The sequence below is a fragment of the Poecilia reticulata genome, linkage group LG13 (genome assembly GCF_000633615.1).
Source record: "Poecilia reticulata strain Guanapo linkage group LG13, Guppy_female_1.0+MT, whole genome shotgun sequence".
Lineage (NCBI taxonomy): Eukaryota > Metazoa > Chordata > Actinopteri > Cyprinodontiformes > Poeciliidae > Poecilia > Poecilia reticulata.
The window spans coordinates 28,559,656-28,584,590 of record NC_024343.1 but is presented as its reverse complement, the minus strand read 5'-3'; the positions used below and the strand labels follow the sequence as shown (position 1 = coordinate 28,584,590).

The 24,935-nt window shown below is 37.4% G+C and overlaps 2 protein-coding genes across 7 annotated transcripts in view; one reads left to right on the top strand and one right to left on the bottom strand.

The window, feature by feature from the left end:
• Positions 1-7,897, top strand: part of arhgap42b (Rho GTPase activating protein 42b) — a 115,177-nt gene extending 107,280 nt beyond the window's left edge. For 3 of the 5 annotated variants that reach the window (XM_008426418.1, XM_008426413.2, XM_008426416.2), the window contains 5 exons: positions 101-505; positions 1,695-1,851; positions 4,666-4,728; positions 4,832-4,911; positions 6,961-7,897. In XM_008426418.1, the coding sequence (XP_008424640.1) occupies positions 101-505; positions 1,695-1,851; positions 4,666-4,728; positions 4,832-4,911; positions 6,961-7,049 (794 nt within the window). In that variant the 3' untranslated portion in view covers positions 7,050-7,897. The remainder of the gene's footprint in view (positions 1-100; positions 506-1,694; positions 1,852-4,665; positions 4,729-4,831; positions 4,912-6,960) is intronic. The other 2 variants (XM_008426415.2, XM_008426417.2) reach the window with 1 other exon arrangement.
• Positions 7,898-11,507: 3,610 nt separating this feature from the next.
• Positions 11,508-24,698, bottom strand: pgr (progesterone receptor). Of its 2 annotated transcripts, none has more exons than XM_008426411.2 (8): positions 20,867-24,695; positions 19,685-19,794; positions 17,114-17,230; positions 15,520-15,825; positions 15,102-15,246; positions 13,463-13,593; positions 13,016-13,173; positions 11,508-12,930 (listed from the first exon to the last, which is right to left on the bottom strand). In XM_008426411.2, exons 1-8 carry the CDS (start codon positions 21,667-21,669, stop codon positions 12,772-12,774), a joined length of 1,929 nt encoding a protein of 642 aa, XP_008424633.1. In that variant the 5' UTR covers positions 21,670-24,695; the 3' UTR covers positions 11,508-12,771. The 2 variants fall into 2 exon arrangements, with proteins under 2 accessions (XP_008424633.1, XP_008424634.1); XM_008426412.2 differs by having other exon boundaries at positions 12,845-12,926; positions 20,867-24,698.
• Positions 24,699-24,935: the final 237 nt, after the last annotated feature.

Below are 24,935 nucleotides of genomic sequence, written 5' to 3'. Positions count from 1 at the left end.
CCTTATGATCAAATTTATCTGGCTCTTAAATCTAAAGTGGAGTATTAGATCGTAGTATCGCAGCAGGTTTTTTATGAGGGCCCTGTTTGCCTGCTTTCTGGCCCCTGCATAGGTGACACCTTGAGCAGCAGTCCAAGCAGCACCCCTACAGGCAGCATGGAGTCTCTGTCGTCCCACTCCTCAGAGCAGAACACCACCTCCAAAACCGCTTCCTCTGGAGCAGGACGGTGCCTCAGCAGGTCGGACCTCCTCCGCCGGACCCCGTCGCAGCTCTCGAACAGCCCCAGGAGCGCGCCGTGCGTCAGCAGCCCCGAGTCCAGCTCCAGGGAGGAGGGAGGTCGAACGGATGGGGAGTCTGAGGACACTTTCAGCCTGTCCTCAGTCAGCACAACACCTCGACTGTCTCCCGCACCCAAAAAAGCCCCCCACTGCCGCTCTGACCTCAAGCCGGTGCTGCCGAGTCGCTCCGTTTCTCCCTCACTGAAATCACTGCCAGGATCTGACGGTAGGATAATTATGGGACGGCACAGCGGATCAAAAAGATGTTTACATGCACCTTACATAGCTTTCTTCTTATCGTTTGACATTAATTTTCTGAAAAGTAAATAGTTTATTCTTACGGGATATCTTAATTCTTACGGCATATCTTAATGCCTCTATTAAACTCAGAAATGTAAAAGTGTTGTTTTTTAGACATAAACTTTGTTTTTCAACTGCACATTTAAAATGTATGTGTCTGGTGGAAGTTATGGACCTTTACAAATATTATTTTATGGTATTGTGATGACAGCTATTTCTTGCTTTTGTTGGTAACTGTATGGTTGTGACTGCATGGCCCCATAAAAACTGATCGTAAAAACATAGAAAACATTCCCATTTGCTCTGTTCCTGTTTAGGACACCAATCAAATCAGGAAATGTGATACTATGTCACTAAGATGCACACACAAACTGCATTTAATCAAATTCATTGATATTTATTGATGCTCTCATTGAACAAACAGTGGAGAAAATAGTAAAAACCGACAATCCCAACAGTATAGATAGTTTTGGGAGTTTTAGACGCCATTAACTAGAAATGATTATGACAATAACTAATCAAAATTCTCATAAGAAATTCATGATGATAAATGATAAAGCAATACATGCTCACTCCTGGTTGTATGAGGCCATTAATAAAAGCAGTAGATGTTATTACGCACAGTGAAACAAGTTCTGTATCAACTTAGTCTGAAAAGTCTGAAAAATGTTGGAAGAAGTCATTATTCGAAAAGGTATAATGGGTTACGCTTTTCAAATGCATTTTTGAACAAATACCTTAATTTTTAGAGAGATATTCTGATCTCTGATAATATTAGAATTTAGGTTTTTGGCTATTATTTCAAGTCTACCAAGATATCTGCATTAAGAACTAGACCAAAGATATGTTTGTTTTGTAGCGTCTGTCGGGAGGAATGGCCAAAGTTATACAGTATAAAGGCAAAAAAAACTTGAACTCTATTCTGATTTGAATAGAGCTAAAAAATAATCTCTTTTTTTTCACAAATATGCACCTCTTGACATAAACTTGGCAAATTAAATTACAGAATTAAAAGCGTCTCATTTCCTGAGTTATTTCTCCCGGCTGCTTTATCGTCACATTTTGTTGTCTTTGATTCAATTACAATCTGTGATTGTGCGTCTCTGACTGTGAAGGCCAGCGGAGCTGTTCTGGTTCTGTCCAAAGTTTATCAACACTGGAGACCAAAGAGAGCCTAAAGCCTGGTGATCACCCCACCCTTCCACCGAAGCAAGTCATCCGCCGCAGGGCAGACGCGTCGGTGAACAACGGCTACCAGAGGCCAGGCTCAGTGTAATGAGATTTTATTTTATTTTTTTAATATTTGATTAACAGGTTCTGTCAAAAATAGCTTCACCCATGAAATCTTATCTGTCTTTTATCTATTCCTGTGCGCTGAAATGATAAACTAGCTGGAACAGTTCAGTACTTTGATTTATTTAATTGTTTTGGTTGTGTGTCTAGTTTCTTGGTGTTCTTGTTGAGCTGGCAAGTGATTTAAAACTTTTATCTGAGCTTCAAGAGATATTCAACGGACAAAATATTTTTATCAATTATCCAACAGAACACAAACAGTAATACCCATTTTTCTGAAATCAATATTATTATACTGGATGCATATATTGTTTTGCAAAAGTCTCCATAACCCTCAAACTTTTTTTACATCTTATTATGTTACACCTACAAACTTCATTTTTATGCAGAAGGGAGTAAATGATGAAGGGTTTTCAAAAGTTTTTGCAAAAGAATTCACACCAGATCAGTAAGTGTAAAAATCTTAATAGTGTCCCCTTTACTCTGTTACCCCTAAATAAATCTAATACAATATTTTGCCCCTGGAAGTCATTTACTTTATAAACAGTCCCTCTTTTTGATTTAATCTCAGCTGTTCTGTGAAGGTCTCATTTTCTTTTAGAACATTAGTGAAGAAACAACAAAATGAAGAACAAGAAACACAGCGGATAAGTTAGAGATAAAGTGGTGAAGAAGTTTAAATTAGGACATATTTACAAAACAATATTCCGAGCTTTGAACATTTCCTGCTCAATCTGTTATTATGGCACGACTGAAAACTAGGGCTTGAAGATTTGAGCTTAATGTTTTATCATGACAGTTTGTGGTTTTCATTATGACGTCTGCACACAGTCAGAGCCCCACAAACACAAATGCTGCTCTGCAAAATAACACTCATCTGTTATCAAATAGGCTACTTCCGCACCGTTGCATTAAGTAGTGCAACTGTACAGCTAAACAGCATGCAGTAACAGCTGCTAATAAGAGTTTTATAGTTTTCCAAGGACCTGTGAAATCAACAGTGGAGATAATAACTAGAACAGCAAAAGTAACAATCTTGTGTCTATGAGAACATCATCAATTAATTTATAAATCACACATTTGATCATGATGATATAACTATAAGCAAAATTAATCGGAGAAGCAACGAAGAGGCTAATTTGAAATTTGATGGGAGGTGCACAGATCCACAATTCAGATGGGAGAATCTTTTCTGTTACTGTTTGTCTTTTTGTAAAGTCAACAGTAACAGGTGAGTGGCACAACTGAGACGGGGTAACACAGCTGCGTTCGGTGGGCTTGATCATAAGGAAATAGAAACTGAACCGAGACGACAAAGGAACTGAAGCCAAAACGATAAACGGCCCTAAAAGTAAAAGAAGAAAATTAACACAAATACACAAGAAGTGTAGCAAACGTAAAGGAAATGTGTAACACCTACTGGACAGTAAAATGAACAGCAAATCTAAATAGCAGTAATGAAACTAATGAGAATGGAAAAATAAAATCAAAACACCAGAGCAACATGAGAGGAGTAAAGTAAAAAGGAAAAAAAATCAAGATGTTAGAATAAATTATGAAACTAGACAAAAATTGACATGATTGAATCTGACTGGTAAGGAGTGAAAGGAACTGAACAGAATGTACTAACACTTGCCTAAATAAAACACAAAGGGAATAATCTAACACACTAACAGGAATAATCTAGAGAAACTATTCAGAAAGGGAAACACATGAGTAAACTATGAAAACAGACATACCAGGAAGAGCTAATATCACTAAAACTATTTTAACCCATAACAAAAATCGCAACTCATGAACCCAAAGAAGGATGCCAGAAAGAGGCTGTAAAGGACTTGAGACCGGGATGAACTTTTTGGCATGTCAACAATCATAAACATGCAGCCAGATTTATAGTGGAATGGCTCACATTAAAACAAACTGCAGACCTGAAACCAACTGATACCCTGTGGCATTCATTCAGATTCAGAGTTAAGGTTAGCAATTGTGCCTAAACAAATTTTATTTGGCTAAAGTTTCAGTCACTAGATGCATCCCACACTATTCAGATTTGTGAAGCCCTGGTTACATAAAAAATGTGCATTGCAGTTAAAGTTTGCATCGTGACGTAATGTAAAAAAGTTCTAGAGCTGTCATCACTTTCTCGGGGCTCTGAATATTTGTAGGGAGACACGGCACCACAAATCCACAGCAACCCGGTAAGACTGGAGCACAATAGCTTAGCAGCAATTCTTTCCGCCCTCTTTCCTTCCTCCCTCTCTGAGTTGTCTGCCTACTCCCTCCTCGGTTTACGAGCATTGAGAGGTTTCTAAAATCAAATGAGTGCATGTTTGGAGATTTATGTCTTCTGCGCTCTGGTGGGAGGGCTGCCTTTAATTGCGTTCTGCCTGCTCTAGGGTTGATGTGACCCAGCAGCAATTTGTGCTTGTTCTCCTGGGACAAACAGATCGTTTGACTTGTCGTGTCTGAGGAGCCAGTCACACGGTCTCGAGAGTAGTCCTTCCCTGTCCAGCACCCACCCAGACTGCCCCTGCAGATGACCTTGACTCCTACGATTGGCGTGCTCTTGGTTCATGTGTGTCTGTGTTGCGTGTTTCACCTCGACTCTGCGCCGTGACGAAGCTCAGTCTGCCTAGAGGAAGGAAGCCTCCCCTTATATGTCGTTTTTGCCTTTCGCGTCGCTCTGAACAATGCGAAATGCTGGTCCAACCAACTGAACAGATGCGATTTGGTCAAAAGCAAAAATTGTCAATCTTTCTTTTATGGTTGTATCTCATTTCTATTCCTTTTTAGGGTTGCTGCCAGAGCGCTGCTTTTTGAAAACCCCTCTTCTTCACAATCTGTCCCTATAGGAAGGTAAAACATAACACAATCTACGACATGTAGGCCTTATTATTAACTCTGATACTCGTTCAGATTCTTTGAAACATTATCTATTTTTTTTTTTTTTACTTTATAGAGATGCCAAGGCCATGTATTCCTGTGAGGCAGAGCACAGCAATGAGCTCAGCTTTCCTCAGGGGGCGCACTTCTCAAATGGTATGAAAACAGAAACATTTTTAATGTCAAAAAGTGACACTCGCACAGAGATATTTATTTCTGCTTATATTGATGGGTGTATGTCAGAAAAGTCAAGCCAACTTTATTTAAAAGCACTTTTAAACCAACAAAACTGATCAAAGTGCTGAACAGACATCAGATAAAAAACATCAACATAAAGTAAGCAAACAGATAAAAGATATAAAAAATAAAAGTAGAATACTTCACCAAACCAAAAAATAAATAAAATCATAATTTTTAATACAGAAATGTTGTGCTGTGACCACATGTTGACCTTAACAATCTGGAGAAAATTGCTGACTATACTGATCACCAGCAAGCTGCAAAACGACATTCCTCAAGTCGCTGTGAATTGACAGATTGACATTAAAGTTAAGCAAAAGAAAAACACGATTGTAAAAAGTCAACAGGCAGATTCAGAAAGCATGGACTGTGGGTCCAGTGGACGGTTGCATTCCTTTTGTTAAGCCACTCCTGCACCAAAGATGACATTAGGAGATGCTAAGGAGAGAGACGACTGGACTGCACTGTAAAACCGCAAAATGTTACAAAGTATTTCTTTTGTCTAGTTTCTGATGCAAATATCTTAGTACAGTTGAAACAAGACAAAGCTAACTACTAAGTAACTTTTCAGCAAAATATAGGAGATTGTTTTAGCTCAATAATTCCTTAATATTGATTTTTTTTAAAAACCTCCTAGCTCCACTGGCAGATCTTTTCACTTATGATAAGACATTTTCTCATATTATAAGTGAACAGATCTGCTAGTGAAACTAGGACTGTTTTTAATTGATAAGACATGAAAAATAGTTTCTTGTAAGTCATTATTTTAAGCGTACTATTATATTTGTACTAGAAACTTCACAAAAAAATACTTTGTAAGATTGTATGATTTTGCAGTGTATTGTTTGATGGTATAAAGCCCACCATCAAAATTTTGCATCTCATCCAAAAATAAAGCTCCCTGTCCGTTAAAAGAGTGCACTGCAAAAACACAAAGTGGCAATTCTTGTCTCGTTTTCAGTGCAAATATATTTGTGCATTTTAAATACGACACAACTAACTTGCAAGTATCTTTTCAGCACGACATGGGAGCTTATTTTAACTCAATCCTTCTTGAATATCGGTTAAAAGGTGTTACCGGCATTTTTTCACTTACAACAGCATGGGAAAATTCTTGTTATAATTGCAAAAATCTGCCACAGTATTAAGGAATAACTTACTTAAAACAAGTTCTTATATATTGCTGAAAAGTTTCTTGTAAGATAGTTTCAAGTGTTTGCAGATATTTGCATTAGGAAAGATTTTAAGATTGTATGGGTTCATTTGCTGTGTGGTATGGTTCATAATATGACATACTGGAGATCCAGTGTGAGATTTCCATTTGGTAAGCCGTAATCATCTAAATAAATCAAAACTAAACGTTCACTTTAGGTGAACATTTAGTTCAAAGACGAACTAAATATGCCTCAGTACACAGGCTTACTGAGATATGCCTGTATATTAGGTAGAGGTTTGAAGAAAGGCTTCCTATAACAACAACCCCACAACCCGCTATGCATGCAGAAAATCTTAATGACCACGTTATTTTTATTACCGCTTCATGTTTTTTTTTTCAATAAAGAGATGGCTTGACCCATAAGCAGAGCAGTTGGGTCACTGTAACCTAGTGATTGAAGGATCTGGTGCCTGTTCCCTGTTAACACAGCCAGCAGAGTCTGCAGCCAGAGGCAAAAAAAAAACGTCAACAAATGCTCCCCATCATTTACAAGCAAGCTTAATGCTTTTAATTACTCTCCACGGTAATTATCTTCCTGGTGCTGTTGATCTGAGGCTTTGAGTTTAAATTGTAAAACACACCCCAACAGCTGACTGAAAATAGCAGGCTGACCCTGGATCTTCACTGTGCTTTTCACTACATTTTGTTGTAGAACTAGTACAACTGAAAATACAACAACCTGTTCTTTCTCTGAGACTTACAAGTGTTTTTTTCTCTCTCTCTCTGTCTCTTTCTCTGATGTCCTTTAGTCTACCCCTCCGTCGAACCAGGCTGGCTCCAAGCAACATACGAGAGCAAAACAGGTTTAATCCCAGAGAATTATGTTGTTTACCTGTAAAAGAAGCTAACCCTGCCATATTTTTTATGATGGCAATGGAAAAAGAACTCTGTGCTCACTGTTAAGTTCCCAATATCCAGTTCCCTGACAGAGAATCATCATTTGACATGAATCTCTTATTCATTTTGGATTTGGAGTGACATATTTGAATCGTTTTTTTGGGGGGGTTCCAGAGTGAAATGGTAATGCAATAAAGGGAGAATTAAGATGCGTTTGGACAGGATAAGAAAAAAGACATTTTACATTTGCCTTCGAACTTATAAAGCAAAGCTGAAAGTGCCAAAGCACTACTTTGGAAGTATCTCCAAAATTGCTACCTGTAAACTTCAAGGCAACAATAAAATACCGTTTTACTTAGATTGTCCCAGATTCCTCAATACATCCCAGTAAACCTAAATCCATCCTACTACTTTGATTTATTTTGAAAACAAGAACTGAGTGCGCAAGTTTGGCTTTATTGTGGATTTTCTTTAATCCATACAGTCAAAGTTGTACATATAATGCACTAATATTGAATATAGTTACGGTCAAGGTCCAGGAACTGAATATTAGATTTCTTCATCCATTCCCATTTAAGCATTTAAAGAGTGAAATTTGCAGATGAAAAGCCAAATGTCTTCAGGAGAAATGTCTCATGATCAGATGCTCAGATCAAAGACTGAGCTCCTTACCTGCAATGGCAGGAACAACTGGAGGAGTTTAAGTAAGACTGGATTTATGAAAGGTCTTTCAAAGCCAGAAAAAGTTTTACCAGATTTTTAATGTCAGGTTCTAAATTATCCATCCATCCATTTTCTTACACCCTTGTCCCTCAGTGGGGTCAGGAGGGTTGCTGGTGCCCATCTCCAGCTAGCGTACCGGGCGAGAGGTGGGGTCACCCTGGACAGGTCGCCAGTCTGTCGCAGGGCAACACAGACGCACAGGACAACAACCATGCACACACACACTCACACCTAGAGACAATTTAGACAGACCAATTAACCTGACAGTCATGTTTTTGGACTGTGGGAGGAAGCCGGAGTACCCGGAGAAAACCCACCATGCACAGGGAGAACATGGAGACTCCATGCAGAAAGACCGGGGCCGGGAATCAAACCCAGAACCTTCTTGCTCCATGGCAACAGCTCTACCAACTGCGCCACTGTGCAGCCCGTTCTAAATTATATTTAGTTTAAAGTGTAGCTCTTTTTTAATTATACTTCTCTTTTTTGAGAAATATAAGGGTGGCATTAGGCAAACATTAAGCTTTTAGAGCAGCCTTCCCAACAAAACCAAATTAAATCAACAGAAAAATTTTTTATCTTTCTGGAAAAAATGTACTTAAATTCACCTCTAATATCTAATTTGAACTATTTTATTGTTCTAATGATAATGTTTTAGACATGTTTTTGTTTGTGACTTTAACGCCTGCTGTTTTTTTTTGTTTTTTTTTAGTTTAATTCGATTAAAAACTAAAAATTATTAAGACATTCATGCAGATGTGGCTAATCTGTTGACTATTTTTTGCCAACATTGTTTGCATTTTTAGCAGATATTATTGTCAAGGCTTTCGCAAACTAATGACTAATTCTATACCTCCCTTTGTGAGGATTTTGATGCATTTGTTTCCTCTGCAGGGCAGTTCAGCTTGGCATTAAAGTCAGATGTAAATATAATACAAATGACGGCACTGATCTCTAGTAATAGCCTACAGAATCATAGACCAATCAATTTCCCTTTTAGTTATTTTATTCTCATAAATGTATCCTATATGAACCCATTTCACCACACTTCATCACAAATCTGTCACAAACATTTTGATTGATCAAGCTGTGATTTCAAATAATAAAATAATCTATTCTTTTAGAATATAAAGCAATAATGGTTTTGCACCTTAATATCTCTGGACTATTGTTTACCCACTGAAACTGTTCCTGGCTGTTGCCTCGTCAGTTAAATGCTACTGTACACCTGCTCATGTTTTATTTTTTTCTTTAAAATTATATTAAATATTTACTTCTTGTAACTGTCTGTTCCAGAATATTGGCACATCAAATATACATTGTATGTAAAAGTTATTTCATCAAATGTATGTTGTGTGGTCAGTGGTACACTGGTGTACAAGTAATGGAAACAACACAAGTATGACATTGTTATGTGTGAAAGAAGACATTTAATACATATTTACTCTTGTCAACATCCACGCACAAAAAATCAGAAATTGTCTACAAAGTTAAATTTAGTGATAGTTTCAGAAAAAAAAGATAGAAAAAAAACAAAGATGATCATTTTGCTCTTTACTTATTACAAACTTTAAAAAAAAAACCCGCCAAAGTTAAACTTTCTTTGTATTTGAGAGAATATTTGAAATGTAGCTCCTGCCAGGATCAGGCTGTTCTTTTCCATTTACATTTCGAAGAATGCGAGGTGGCCTTGAACACTTGATGCTGAACTACTACTCCCTTACGGTAAATGAATTTGCCGGGGCATGCCATGGAAGTGATACTCATCTCCTGAATATGTCCCAATTGGCATGCTGTTTCACACAGTTATTAGGATTTTTTCAAACATTTGATTTATCCTAACAAAATAGTTCAGCAAATGCAGAGTGAATGATCAAACCATCTGTCCAGATACATTTCACTGAGGAATAAACAAGTAGAGTATTGCAAGTATTTGCCCCTCACAAATTTCTTATGTTTTTTGGCTCTTTGTCACTCATAAGAGTTTGACGTCAGATAAAGATAACAGTAAATAAATAAAATATATATATTTTTTTTTTAATTAAGAAAAAAGAAAAACTGGTGAAAATCAGTCCCTTACCAACTGGTTATGTAAGCTGTAAAACGACTGCCTTCAAGCATCAAGTAATCATTCTTTTTTTATTGCTTTGGAGCATCATGACCCTCTTCTTTGCAGAATTGTCTCAGTTTGAATACATTCAGATTATTTATGGTTTCCTTAATCAAGTTAAGCCACCAAGTCCTGAGGCAGACAGTAGTGTGAAATGTTTAGCTCCTGATCATCACACTACCACCACCATGTTTGGCCGGTGGGGGCATTGCCTGTTTTCACATAGGAGTATATAAGTCTCAATAGCTTTTTCCCCTTAAAACCAATTAGACTGTTATAAAATACAGCTTTTTAATGTTTTTCCAGGTTGATCTGAAATTACATTAATATTAGTTTGATCATCTGAAGCTTTTACGTCTGGAAATGAAGCAAAATCAGAAGAAATCTATGAGGAGAAAATAAATTTTCATTGCAACTGAGATCTGTTGGATAGAGAACCTAAACCTGTTCAACCACCGAAATCTAAATACTGTATGTGTCAAGTTTTGATTGATTAGTTAAATTTTTAATGTGAAAAGATTTGATGAAACATTTTTAACTGATGTTACCTTTTCATGAACTTCACTGGCTTGAGTAAACTATAAATATTCATCATTCTTTAAATGATAAATATGATTAATTGTGCTCTGTTCTGAAAATAAATGGCTGTTATTTGTGCACATATGCAAGTTGTTTTAGTTTTATTTTTCTGTGCAAATATTTGACAAAGGGTAAGATATCTCTCCAGGTTTCTCTGTCTGCCCACTTTGAATTTGCACATGTCAATAAGCTATGCAGTTGTTCTGCACAATGAAGGCAAGATTTTGTTCTATTTTTTGCAGCTTCAGTACAAAAATATCAGTATTTCAGATGTTTCTTTTTTTTTTATCTAATGTGTTGCTGCAATTGGATAAAACACAAGTGACAATGGAAAATGTTTGATAAACAACACACACAAGATTTAATGACGGATGCTTTACAGGACCTAACACAATTATTGTCACCTTGGTGGAGATGTGTAAAAATCTTTAAAACTTATCGTAGCACTAAAATGTCACTTCTGTTTTAATCTATTATTTAATTTGAGCACATTGATTAAATAGATTTTTTTTTAAATGATGTATTTTACATAATTTTTAAAATGATGTCGATTAAAATACATCATTTTTAATTAAAATGATGTATTCATGTATTAATTTTTAAAATATTTTTGCAATGATTATAGTGTCTGAGTGTTTTTGGTTAGAGGCCCACCTGTGTTCCTGGGTACTAAATATGAAACAACAAAAAGGCCTATTTTTTTTTTGGTTGCTCTCCAAAATTTGAAAGACGAGAGAACAGATAAAGTAAGGCAAATGCTTGTTGATCAAGATATTGCTTAAAGAAAATAGCAACATGACTGAACGTGTCTATATTTGCAGTCAGAGGACTGACTAAAAATAAATAATTTTTACACATCTTTACCAAAAAAAATAACAATACTTGTGGAAGGAAGACACTGTATTGAGTTTATGATAGTCTCTTGCAAAAATGGTTACACCCTTTTCAGATTTTGTCATGTAACAACCAAAATCTTTAATACATTTTATTGTGATTTTATGCCATAGACCAACACAAAGTGGCATCTAACAGTTGATGAAAAATAGATGGTTTGTGTTTAATTTTTATTTCATTATCAGTACAGATATTCTGTTGTTCGGGAAACACAGAGACTATTGGACATTCAGTTCATTTTAACTAATATTCAACCCGAATAAGAGAATCCATATCTTTCCATCATATATTAGGCAGACGGATGCATCCACTGTGAACACAAATCACTGACTGTGGGACCAATATGTATAAACAATAAAATGACGGCTCTTAAATTACAAACAATGCATCTGCTCTGGCCTGAACTCACAGTCCTGCAAGGACCGGGATCGCTTGCTCACTTGTCCATAGTCAAATGTTTCGAGGAGAGTTGCTGCTGACTCTATTGTCACATTTGCCTCAAACAGATGACTTCTCATGGGAATTTTGATGTTGATTTGGAAACTGAACCCGTTTTCTGCTGCTACACTAGACTGGAATTACAAGCCACTTCTGCCAGTGTTTTGAAATTGGGGAACATTTCTCAAATGTTGACAAGTCCTCTAAATGAGGAGAAATTAGCATGATACATTTTTAGAAATACTTAAAAAAAAATAAATGTGGGCCTACATGACAGGACACCACATAGAAAACATGTAATAGGTATGCCGGGCCAATCGGTGGCGCTGCAATACTACCACAGAACGACACAAAAACACCAAACCAAACAAATGGAGCTTCAACGTCACCAAAAATCATAGTTTGTGGTCTCACAAGACTCTGTATCCATGTGAACGCACTGCCTAAACACCAAAAATCTTTTGCAGATACACTGAAAATCGTCTCCGTGTGGACACGGCCTTACTTAGCTGTACTCTGCACGTAAAGTTAAACACGTCTACTACTGCATGAATTGGTCAGGAGTGTGAATTTTAATCTGACAAAATGACGGATGGCCCTCAGATTTTTCTGTCACTGTTTCAAATAATAAAAAAAAAGCAATTAAAGATGGAAAACATTTGGCGAATATGACCCCTACTTTAGATATTGACGTGCAGCAAAATATTATTTTATGTTGGTCTGTTACAGAAAAGCCAAATAAAATATATTTAAGTTTGTTTTTGTAACATGATGAAAAACTGAAAATTAATCAAAGATATTCATGCTTTTGTAGGCACTTTACATTCATGTCAATCCATTTTTTTTAAATAATTTTTGCCTTCCCTTGAGGCATTTATCATAGTTTACACATCTGACTACAGCAGAATGCAGGGTCTGAAGAATTAAGTATTCTGCAGTAGTAATCCAGTCAAAGGCCACCACCATAATGATGTTTGTATTACTGCTTCGTGTGGAACAACAGGGGTTTCACCATCCCAGCCAGCACCTTGGGAAGTTGAGAGGCGATGACTTCTGACATCATCTCTGGAAACTCCACTTTCATGCCGTCGGCCTGGATGAAGGTGCTCAGACAGAACAGGTTGACCTTCTTCACTATCTGTCGGAGAGGAGACATTTCTTTTCATTTTTGGTGCTCAGTAAGTACACAGACACTGGAGGTGTACCTTCTGAAAGAGCCTTACATCATGCATGGCGTCCATCAGTTTGGTAAGGTGGTAGAACCGCTGGGAGCTGGCCACCATGCCCTTCTCCTTCATGTGAATGGCTCTGGACAGCTCTCGTATGTAGTTTTGTCTCATTTCCTCAAATGCGGCCTGACTTTTCAGACCTTCAAGAGGCACTGAGAGCACATAAGACGAGCAAGAAGTCAAATTTTAATGCAAATTGTAAATTGCAACCATTTGTTGTAAAAAACGCTTCAGGAAAAGGAAATATATGTGCTTGAATAACATGTTATTGTTTGATAAGGAAAAATAACTCGACAATAGCTGCTACATTAATCTATTCAAGGTCTAATCTCTTTAAGCACTCCTATTTTTGTTCAGCTCTGCAGTAGTTGGTCTTCAAAGCTTCACATTTCTGAGATTGTAACATTGTGTAGTGGTTGTGTTCAATTGTAAGGGTCCCACCTGTGGTGAGTAATATTATGGCTTTCATGCAGAGGAATTCCTCACGGGTCACTTGTAGGTTGGCAAACTCCTGAGGAATGAACTGGATCGCCAGGCAGAGGTCATAAATTGGGGATCTCCTCATTTGCTCCCTAAAAATTAAAGAAAAACATAAATATAGTTTAAACTAAGTGTCTTTTTCAAAATTAAATTGATTCTTTTTTTTCTGTTTGAACATCTTGACTTAATACTATTCATGGAATTTGTAAAACTTTTCAACTTTTGGCAAGTTACAAACACCAACTTTTATGCGTCTTTATGCCGTTTTAAATTCTTCGTAAATAGCTCTGACTCAGTCAAACTGGAAATGGGTAGAATGAAGACAAATTTTTAAATCTTCTCAGAGATTGTTGCTTTGTTTTTGATCTGGACCTGAATTAGACCATTCTTCATAGTCCCTCTAAATCAATTTCAAATGTTTTTTTTCTGCTTTTGCAAGGTTTTCTTAAAGAACTGCATTGCATTTATCTCTGTTGATCTTTCCAATTACTGTGGACAGATTCTTTTGTCCTTGCTGAAGAAAAGCATACGTCCACCATGATGATGCCACCACTATGTTTCACCATGGTTATAGTGTGTTTCGGCTGATATGCTCTGTAGATATTCTGCCCCATATAGCATCTTTCTTAATGGCCAAAATGGTTGAATTTCTATCTTGTCATTTGGTTTATTGTCTTCTACGCTGACAATCTTCAAACAGGACGTCTGGTGACTTTCTTCTAACAAGTGGCTTTCTTCTGAATTTTCTACCATGAAAGTCAGATTTTTCAGATGCTTGACTAATAACTTTCCTATCCAGTTTCTCTCCACTGAGTAGAAGATCTCTAGCCTAGTAAAAACCATTCTATGCTTCTTCTGTGCTTTGCTTCATACAAAGGGTCTGGATCTTTGGCTATTGAGAAGCAATTGCTTGCTGGAGGCATGGACTCAGTTGAGATTTTACATTGCATCCAATTGCTAACATTTGGCCGTGGCGTAATGGGCCAGTTCAGCGCTATATTGGAAATGAGCTGTGTCCCCTACTGCGAAGAGAGAAGTTTAGAGCCGAATAAGATGGCTGTTAATGTTAATTCAATATCTGGGAGTGTGGCCAACACGGATCAAATGACTCCATTCACTTCCTCCATTGCCAAACTACAACTATAGACAGACTATAATTCTAAACCAGAACAGGAAATTGGCTTCATCGTTCACAACTCCTCTTTTTGTTCACCGTTTGGCCTGGTTAAAATTAATCCAGAGAAATCAGCTCAATGGGAGAAAACCCAGATGTAAAACTGAAGGTAGATGGGAATCAATAGGAATTGGGTAGGAAGACAATGGCCTGGCTAGCTAGCTTTAGCCGCCTCTTAGCTACAGCTCCGATATCTTAAATAGTCATCTGTTTTTTTGCTATGTCTCTTGGTCTTCCTGGGCCTTTTTAAATTATGTTCTTTGACAAACCTCTGAGACTTTTACAGAAATGATATATTTACACTGCAAAAATAAATTGGTGGATTTACTTACTACCTGACTTCTGATAGCATTTAGTTTCACTGCAGTTTGTTCATATAAAATCAAAATTGTCAGACTTTTTCAAGGCACTGAGATATTTACTTACTGGCTAAGAATCAGATCAGGCGCAAAGTATAAATATTCGCTGGTGACATTCTGAAAAGAGCGCCACCCAAGAGAGAACACCATCAGGTTCATCCATGAGTACTGAATTAGAGTCATCTGATCGTTGATGTGAAGATTCCGAAAACCTTATAAAGAAAGTAGAACACAGAGTCAAAAAACATTAAAATACCTCATTTTGACAACTTTTCTCCTACCTCTTAATTTCATGCAACGTGATTCATAAGTGAATCATCACTGCAGGGCATTGGTTTTCATGTTTTGTTGTTCTCTCTGAGATTAGAGTTGAATACTTGGTGTGACTAATGGAGATCACTTAAGGTTGAGACCTTTAGCAAGGCCTCCCAGAGCGATCCCTATGACAACAAAAGTGGCCACCCTGACATGCAGAGAGCTGTTACCTGGCAGGGACTTGGACCACTTGACAATCCACAGCAGCTGTTTCTCGCACAGCCTGTTGAGACTGTTGAGCAGAAGATGGGGAACTTCGGGTTGTAAGTTGTCGTAACCAGAGTACACAATCTCAGGCTCGATGTTTTCCAGGATGTTAATGATTTGTTGGGAAAGCTGAAGCTCATGGATGCTTGGTACACAAGACATGGAGGTCAAGGCCTGGCCATCTCCGGACATGGCCAAATGGGACTGGAACATCAGGGACGGGGCCAAGCCTAAGGCCTTCAAGGCTCCAAAGCGCTTCAGTTTCCTGCCTGTGACACAAATATAAAGCTTTATCAAATCTAATAAGGAAGCACCCCAAGTAAAAATCAGACAAATTAATTTGTAAAATACTTGGATATGAAAAATGTAATCCAGTACAATATTTTAAAAAATTATGCAGTGGTGATCCATCCATCCATCCATTTTCTTGCACTCTTGTCCCTTAGTGGGGTCGGGAGGGGTGCTGGTGCCCATCTCCAGCTAACGTTTCGGGTGAGAGGTGGTGGTCACCCTGGACAGGTTGCCAGTCTGTCACAGCGCAACACAGAGACACATAGGACAAACAACCATGCACACACACACTCACACCTAGGGGCAATCTGGAGAGGCCAATTAACCTGACAGTCATGTTTTTGGACTGTGGGAGGAAACCGGAGTACCCGGAGAAAACGCRCCATGCACAGGGAGAACATGCAAACTCCATGCAGAAAGACTGGGAATCAAACCCAGAACCTTCTTGCTGCAAGGCAACAGCTCTACCAACTGTGCCACTGTGCAGCCCATGCAGTGGTGATATTATTTGTAAATATTGTAATCTGTCAAGTGCTGCTGCAGGGAGATTCCATCCAACCGGCTGAACATTAGATTAGAGTGCAAAGTTTAAACTTGTGACTCTTGGAATATGTTATACTAGAAAGAAAGTACATTATTTTAAGCAGCCCTTTGTGATAATCATAATACTGTGAATACTAATATTGAGATGACTATACTTTTGACATAATGTACCATGTCTACAGTGAAGAATGATGGTGGTAACATTATGATCTGGGGTTAATTTTTGTCAGATGAAAGTAGGTCTTCTAGGAGATGAAGAGTAATTCAGTTTTCAGCATCACCGTCATCAGAGATGCATCAAAATCACCAAAATAATGGCTTCATCTTAAGAAAAATTTGTTTTGGGGACTACATCTGAAGAAACATTGGTAGGAAATCCAAAGATGTCTTTGGACAAGACATTTCGAGAACTTTGCCAGGTGGAAGGCTGATGGAGTCCCAAAGACTAAACTTTGAAATTGAACCAAAAAATTGTCAAAGTTATAAAACAATTGATCTTACTCTCAATTTTTTAAGACTCAAAATCTTGGGATCTTAACAGGGGTGTGTACACTTCTGAGTTCTAATTCAGGTATTGACATGAACCTAAAGCTTACAATAGATTTGGTCTTTTGTGAAGAATCAACCTTGAACAAAAGATTGAGACATGGTGCTTGCTACTCAAAGAAATGACTAATATGGAGGTGTGGTAACGGGTCGATAACAAATCAAATGAAATCCTACCTCCGAGCATCATTCCTGCTTGGTAACACTTTCTGAGGCGACATGCAGGGCAATTTTTTCTCCGAATTTTGTCCACAATGCAGTCATTTCGCCCAGCGCAGAGATAGCTGTGATGGCCTGTTGAGGGGAATGGGCACAGACAGACAATACAACCAATTTTAACAGTGCTTGGTTTCTAAATATATAGGGAACCGTGGGTGGTAAATGATGGATGAGAGGAGGGGACAGTATTGAACGGACTCTTGACTAACCACTCCAAACTCAGGCAGGATTCTAAAAGAACTAACGAGGCAAATTAGATAGAGGCAAGGCTGTGAGGACAGAGTGACATGGCCATGGTGAGACATAGTGGCTCTCACTATATCTTGCACTGCAAGATAACAAAAAAAAGTCCAAGATGAAGAACATGGTGTACACTGTTCGAAGTGATACTGTTTCTAATAACCTTTAACAACTACCACAGAAGGTTGCAAAGTGTTTGTGAATGACTGGGTTTTCTGTTTGAGTCAAAATCTGAGTTTCAAGTTGTTTAGACTACAAGATAATCAAATAAATAAACTTATTACATGTAGCTGTGTGTAATTAAACAACCTGGGTAGCATAAAAGGAGTATGGCTCAAAGACCATTAGAGGTTAAAAAGCACCCAACAGGCCCCAAGTAAAGGTATGTTGGAACATTGTTACAATAATTTTCTTTGAAAACTTTTACTGTTGTAGCATTTCAAATTTTAAATCATCTCAGATATGGAACATGATGAAGGCTCTTAAAGCATTTATTCACTTACCAAAAGATGCTTGGTTTATGCTGTCCGAGTAGCGGTTGGGTAGCTTAAACCAAACATTAGATCAATGATGGTGAACCAGTTTGTTGTGTTTTAGAAAAGGCTAAAGGTAGTGGAAGGTAATTCATTGCCACTTTGAATTCTTACCACACGAAGTGGTAAGTGAAATGAAATGAAATGTAATATTTAACAGTCAGTAGTTTGTGTTTTTTACTCTAGTTCACATTGGAGAACAAATTAATACAAACATAAGCCAGCTTTAGCTAGTTAGCATACCCATCTATTTAGCTAGCATATGCTATGGCTAGCTAGGTAGTTAAAATTCACACATTCACACTGACGTGCTATTCCGTTATTATTAATATGCACTATTTTGTTGTTTTTAATTGAAAGACTTATTAGAAAATGTAACATTCTTGTTTCAGATTCAGAACATTTTTAAAGAAGAATTAAGCTCAAACAGAAAATTATTCATTTTAACCCAAATATTTACCTGGTCAATAATCTATTCTAACTGAGGTGTGGCTTTATCAACATGACATTTGTGACTTTATCCCATCTTTGGGTTGAAAAGCAAACTCAGTATGATGTTTCAAAACCATAACCAAAACATTTGTGTTAAAGCAACGCGGAGCAAGATTGTTTAACTGATTTAGAACTGAGTTAGTGAAACAATCCAAATTAGTTTTTTTTTTGTTTGTTTTTTTATGTGTGTCTACTTAATCAAGTTGCCATTAAGTTAATGTTACATAAATTTATTAAAAACTAATTGAAGAACAAATGATTGCAATTTTTTTCTAAATATATTTGTGAAGAAATAAAATTGGTTCACTTATCTAAAGTTTTTAGGCTATATGTAGTAACTTTATTTTGTTACTACATATAGCCTTGTTATGAATTTCAGCCTGGAACAACTGTGAGCATTTATGCTTGTAGTATGTGTTCACATAGTCTGATCACTGCCAAACTTATGACAATAAAGAGATTTAGATAACACTCTCAAAGAACACATTTAGACATTTCTCACAAAGTAAAATGAATTGCTACACTTTTAATGAGGTTATTTTAGATTGTGTCATGTGTTTGGTATCATTCCAAGAGTCCTATATAGCCAAAGTAGTTTCACTTGCTAAATATACAGTAGCCTTCAAAGATAGCAGTGTTACCAAATGACATCACTATCATTTTCTAGATATGGTTAAAAATAGGTCAAGAAATCTAAGAAGTAATGGTGGAAAAAACAATCTTAAAGGTAATCTGTATGGGAGATTATAGTAAACTGTGTTTTATATGTTAGGAATAGCAGTAACTAGCAGATTACTTCCTGGTTGATTTTTAATTTAAAAACATTCACATAATGGTTTTTAATTAGTTACTTCCATATGTTTTTCTAAAAAAATTGTTTTTCTTAAATTTGCATATTAGAGTTATAGTATCACATTAGTCTCAATTAATGTGAAAATCTCACAGAAATGCTATTTAACCACAGTATCACATCAAAATTTATAGATCATTTTGTAGTTTTTCAATGTCTGTGACTATTAAATGCGTTTGGTTTTCAAACACTTAAAGGGCACTTTCTGAATTAAGGGAACATTCTGAAGCAATTAAACTGTTCAACATTTTACAGCCCACCGTTTTCCCTTTTAAGATAATCCCAATACAAATATGTAAGAGTGATGTCTGGAGGGATCAACATTTTAGAGAATGGAAACCAAAATACAATACGCAAAACTTAAATCATGCACTCAAACAGATCTGGCAGCCAGACATTTGGTTTGTTGCTCACCTTCCACTGCCCTTTTGAAAAATACTTTACAACTCCCACACGTTAGGACTCCATAGTGGCAGCCAGATGCTTCATCACCACAGATAACACACATTCTCTGAGGCTGCATCCTAGAAAATAGACCAAATAAGATTTTTGATAGAGGTTTGAATATATCAAGGGCCAAAACTGCTACCAGCAAGGAACAAAATTTCTGTATGTGATAATTTAAAAAGATAATTCTCAACATATACAATTTAAATGGCTAGATAATGTAATGAAGTCTGAAAATCATTGAGCATTTTTATTCATTGTTAAAAACATATGTAACTATTTAAGTATTTAATCTTCATCCTTCCTGCCTTACCTGCAACGTCAGTAGGTAGATCAAACATGATTTGCCAGCCAAGTTGCTGGGCAAATTAACCAATTAGATGTTAGTCTTTTTTACTAATGGTAGTTTATGTATTCAAGTTAAGTAAAAATGGAAATTATATATAATAAAATGAATTTCTTTCAATATTTAAATGTTTACTATTGATACTTTCTACGTCAACGTGTTTAAACATATTAACAATATGTAATTAATGCATGCAATATGTCGTTAACTGTAAATAAAACAGATTATTACATGAATTGATAGTAGCATTTTTGCTAATTCTTTAAAAACATTACTAAATATTTAAACATGAAACGAAATCAATGTGTTCACGTTTTTCTAGAAGTACATATACATTTTTGGTATTAACTTTATTTAATTAAGTTGAAACATCGACTTGTCTGTCGGCATTTTGTATCAAAGTCAGTGGGCGGGGCTAATATTCTTAACGTTAAGATGATTGGACGTTACAGAGCAAGTTTACCAATCAAGTGTTCGGGTGTGTTTGATAAGTAATTCTAAATCAGCACAGAAATAGAAAATAAATGAATACAGAAATAAATACACTTGGATTCCATATAGAACGTATTCAAAACTTAATATTTTTGACTCTATCAAAAGCATATTTTAAGTGTTTAACTTATGTAAAATAAAAAATTGAAAAATAATTTCTTGATTGTATTTTTGACTTCAGATATGAAATATTTTTTACTTTAAATAAAGTGTGTTACACTAAACTATTTATCACTGAATATAAAAACAAACGCATACAAACAAACAAAAACAGCGACGCTATATTAGAAAAGGCGTCGAAAATGTATTACCCTGGAAAGGTGGAGAAAGGTGAAGGGTTCCTCTGGGTCTGGTTGTGGTTCTGAATCCCTTCGTAGCTGCTGGTTGGAAACGCGCCCGTCTCGGTCATAGCTGCGGTGTGGAGCCAGTACGGAGGCTCAGAAGTAGGGGTTTGGATCTGCCAACGTGAAGTGGTGTGAGGCGCGGGGGAATGGGAATGGGCGGACACAGCACACCTGGAGTCGGTTCTTCCGGAGTTCCCCAGCTGCTCTGGCTTGGTCAGCTCTATAAGAAAGTTAGGCGAGCCCTCCATCCGTGGCCGGGGAATTACTTCCAGCCCCAGGTGTTGCTTGCTGTCGGTTTCGCAGCAGGTGTCGAGAGTACGGATCTCAGGTGATGTGTCAAACTTCGGACAGGGGGTGTCCATAATCACAGCGGGCTCCTTTTCGTCTTTAATGAACTTACAAGCCCCAGGTGTGGATGACAGGCTTAGATTTGCGGCAGACAAACTTTCCGACAGAGATGCGCTGCTCCTCTGATGTTTAAGAAATTCTTCCCAGGGAACACCAGCAGACTTTAAATAGTCACTGTTGCTGTCATAAGACTGTTTTGCAGAAACTGACGCCTCAATAGAATTGCAGTCCTTATAAACCGAGCAGTCCCCACTCGAATTTAAGCCATGAATTAAAGGATCTAGACTTCCCAAATTACGCGCGACCACTTTGACAGACCTGCTGTATCCAGCATCAATCAAGTCGCTTACTTTCGAATCAGTTGAATCAGCGATCGACGTGGTGCTGATGGCGCTCATCTTTCCGTGCATTTTGTTTTCCATGAGTTTTCCTCCTTTCTTCCCTCTGAAGCTCGAAGAAGCGTCTTGAGTGCGTCCGCAGGCTGGATGTCACAGCGTGATAAGAAGCAACTCGGAGACCTTCCTATAATCCTCCTCCCTGCCTGTGACTTTGCCTTTCACATGAACCAAAGGCTCTCTAAGACTTCATAAGTTTTTTTCCACTTGTTTGTAAGATAAAAAAAAAAAAAAAAGTTTGCTGGTGTACTGTGTAAATTAGATCGCGTTTATATTCTGTTCACAAAAATGAAGCACAGTAGATTGACAAAAACAACATATTCTTCTTCTTGACGTTGGTGTCATTTCTAATATTTTCTATAGTGATCCAGTTGTCCACAGGACTTACCAAATTGAGAAAAAAGATCCAAAGGCTTGTATAGAGTACAGTCCTCGTACCTTAACAGCAGAGCTAAAAAGTGGCATTTCTTTCAGGAGACTTTCAATGTCAGGGGCCATTAGTCTCCGCCCTACAGATCAGGAAAAAGTGTAACAGGATGCAGAGAGGTGTTACATGATTATAAATAAAAACAGTCACAGTATCTGGGTGAGAAAAAAAAAACCCTCAGGATAATGTTTAAACAGATCATCCTACATTTATAGAGGGGAAGATAATTTTCCAACTTAAAGGATGTTTATGTCAAAAAATATTCACAAGTTCAAATTTATTATGAATTTGCCGTAATGCTCACTGGCTCAAAAATGATCCACACAGGCTCCAATATAAATAAACATCTCAAAGTATCATTTGGCTGCATTTCCCTTTATACGTTGCAGAGAGAGTTTAAATTTTATTTAGGATTAATGTGAAGACCATTCCAAAGGTTTACTTTCAGCCTGATTTATCTGTTTAGAACTGAGTTTTTACTAGCAAGCACCACACCACATGAGTGTAAACACTTAATAAAAGAAGGAGTCTGATGGATGGACAAATGAGGATATGCGTCATATGGGAGCTAAATGAATGGAGCCTTGGGTGAAAACTCAGTGTGGGAGTCCAGTCTTCAGGAAATAACTTTTCTGAAGTCTGATTAGTACCCGCCATCCCTCCGAGATGAACAATGAGGAGTTGATGGGAGGTGAAAGCAAGGTAGGGATGAAGAGATGGGTGCTGGGGGAGCTGCAGTATGTAACGTTTAGAAAAAAATGCTTTTTACATATTTGATAAAAGTATCATTATATACTTAAAAGAATAATATAAGACAGATCACCTGTTAAAAAAAATTAGCTTTTCTGCCTTCTCCCAGTGTTCCCAGTACTAACTGCAGAAATACCACTGAGTTAGAAACAAGCCAGGAGGAGGGTCTTAACGCTGTCAGTCACTCTCATGCTCATCTTTTCCCCCTTGCTCTCTGCTATGCAACAGCTGGTTCACCACAACATAGCCTGCCACAAATGCTAAAGGTTGTTAGCATGGTCACCGATGACGACGGATAAACAGTTTTCCTGCAGCAGTAAGTTTTTTCTCTGTTACTAGCACATTGAGCAGCAATGATCTTTCAAGTTGTAACTGGGGGTAGTTGGAGTTACTTCTAGTTTCCCAGTGGGAAATCCAACTTCAACAGGAAGAGCGTTCCAGTTTATTTTTCTGACTGGGAGATCAAAACTCCCAGTCAGAAGTTCCTAGTACAACCGGAACGTAGCATTAGAGTGGCAGAGGCGTTGGCCTTCTCCTGAACCTAAGTTAACGTGTTAATGCCCTCTCTTGTTCAGTGGTGTCTCAGTCTTTTCACTTCAGATATAAGGTAATTTTGAAAAAGATGTATTACTACAGGTACTTTTTATGATGGCTCTGGTTCCTGATATCTAAGAAGATCCATTTGCATAATGCCATCACAACAACTTGATAGCTTGTGGCCTACAGTTTTCGTATATTAGCAAGCCTAATGTTAAATGTTAGATCTGACTATAAAACCTTTTCAGGAAGACATCTGGCATATTCACAGTCAGACTCCTTTATCCATAACCAGTTTTGTTGCTTGAAATTATTGTTTGATTGAAACATCAAATTGCTTCTAATGGGCCTTTTCCACTTGCTCGACTTGGCTCTATGAGTTTATGCGGGATTTCCACTCATCACAGTTGCATAGAACCAGTCACTTTTATAAAACCTACTTTCCTAGGGTTCCAAGTTCATGGAGTTGGGCTGAAAACTCAGAAGACTAACTAACTAGGGGATTGAATCACTGGTTTCATCAGAAGAGCAGCTCCCTCACAATAATTTGTAAAAACTCACAACAGCGACTGATTGTATTTGGAATCTGAAAGGACAATGGAAGACTGAGACATTGCTTCCTGCCCCCCATTGTTATGTAGTGTTTCTGTCCCATACAGATCATGTCGTACTACTTTGTGGACTCTGGAAACCAACTACATGACTACACCCCTCATTAAAGATATTATCAATTGTAACAACTATGTAGAGTAGAGTTGAGCCAAGTTGAGCTATGGTGTTGGATGCTAATAGGAAAGGGCTACATCTTTCAACCATCAGAGTCAAACTATTACCTTTGATGAGATTAAATTGGTTAGGATGTTCAATGACAACACACGAACTATTAAGGCTGAAAACTGGTAAACTCAAATCAATAGAGAGGGTGTTGACCAAGGAAGAAGTGCCTGCTCCAAAGCAACACCTTCAGGCTCAACTGACATATTGGTCACAAGGCAAATGTCCTCTAAAGAGATGTGTCACAGTCTAATGACTACAAGAATTTTTAGAGAACTCAAGGTGAGGCTTTGAAACCGAAAAACAGTGTATCTACTCACAAACATGGTACTGGCAGCACAACGGTGAGGAAAGGTTGTGCTGTCAGTGGTTCTTACACAATGTGTAGAGATTAATGAAGGAGGAGGACTACCTTCACAAACTTCATGTCAAATCAATCCCTATATGATCAATAAGTGGTCACAATCAGGTGTTATTACAGTGTTGCGCAATCAAGACTGGTTTTAAAACTAATAAAACAGGCGAACATTAATATTCTGGCCTGTGCTGGACCTGCACCTTGTTTAAATTTTAAAGCTCGTCTTAAAACCCATCTATTTTACTTGGCTTTCAACTCCAGTGGGATCTAGTTTTAAATTGTATGTTTGTTTGTTTTTAAACTGTAAAAGTTTTTTAAAAAGTTTTTTTTATGTTGTGTTTTAATCTACAGCACTTTGTATCAGCTGTGATTGTTTTAAAGTGCTTTATAAATAAAGTTGGTATGGTATGGTATGGTATGGTATGGTATGGTATGGTATGGTATGGT

Coding starts and splice junctions, on each gene's coding strand:
- pgr (XM_008426411.2), bottom strand. CDS start 21,669: ATGGAAAACAAAATGCACGGAAAGATGAGCGCCATCAGCACCACGTCG. Junction 19,795..20,866: donor CCTTTCTCCACCTTTCCAGG/GTAATACATTTT, acceptor TCTATTTTCTAG/GATGCAGCCTCAGAGAATGT. Junction 15,247..15,519: donor GTGGTCCAAGTCCCTGCCAG/GTAACAGCTCTC, acceptor TTTCTTTATAAG/GTTTTCGGAATCTTCACATC.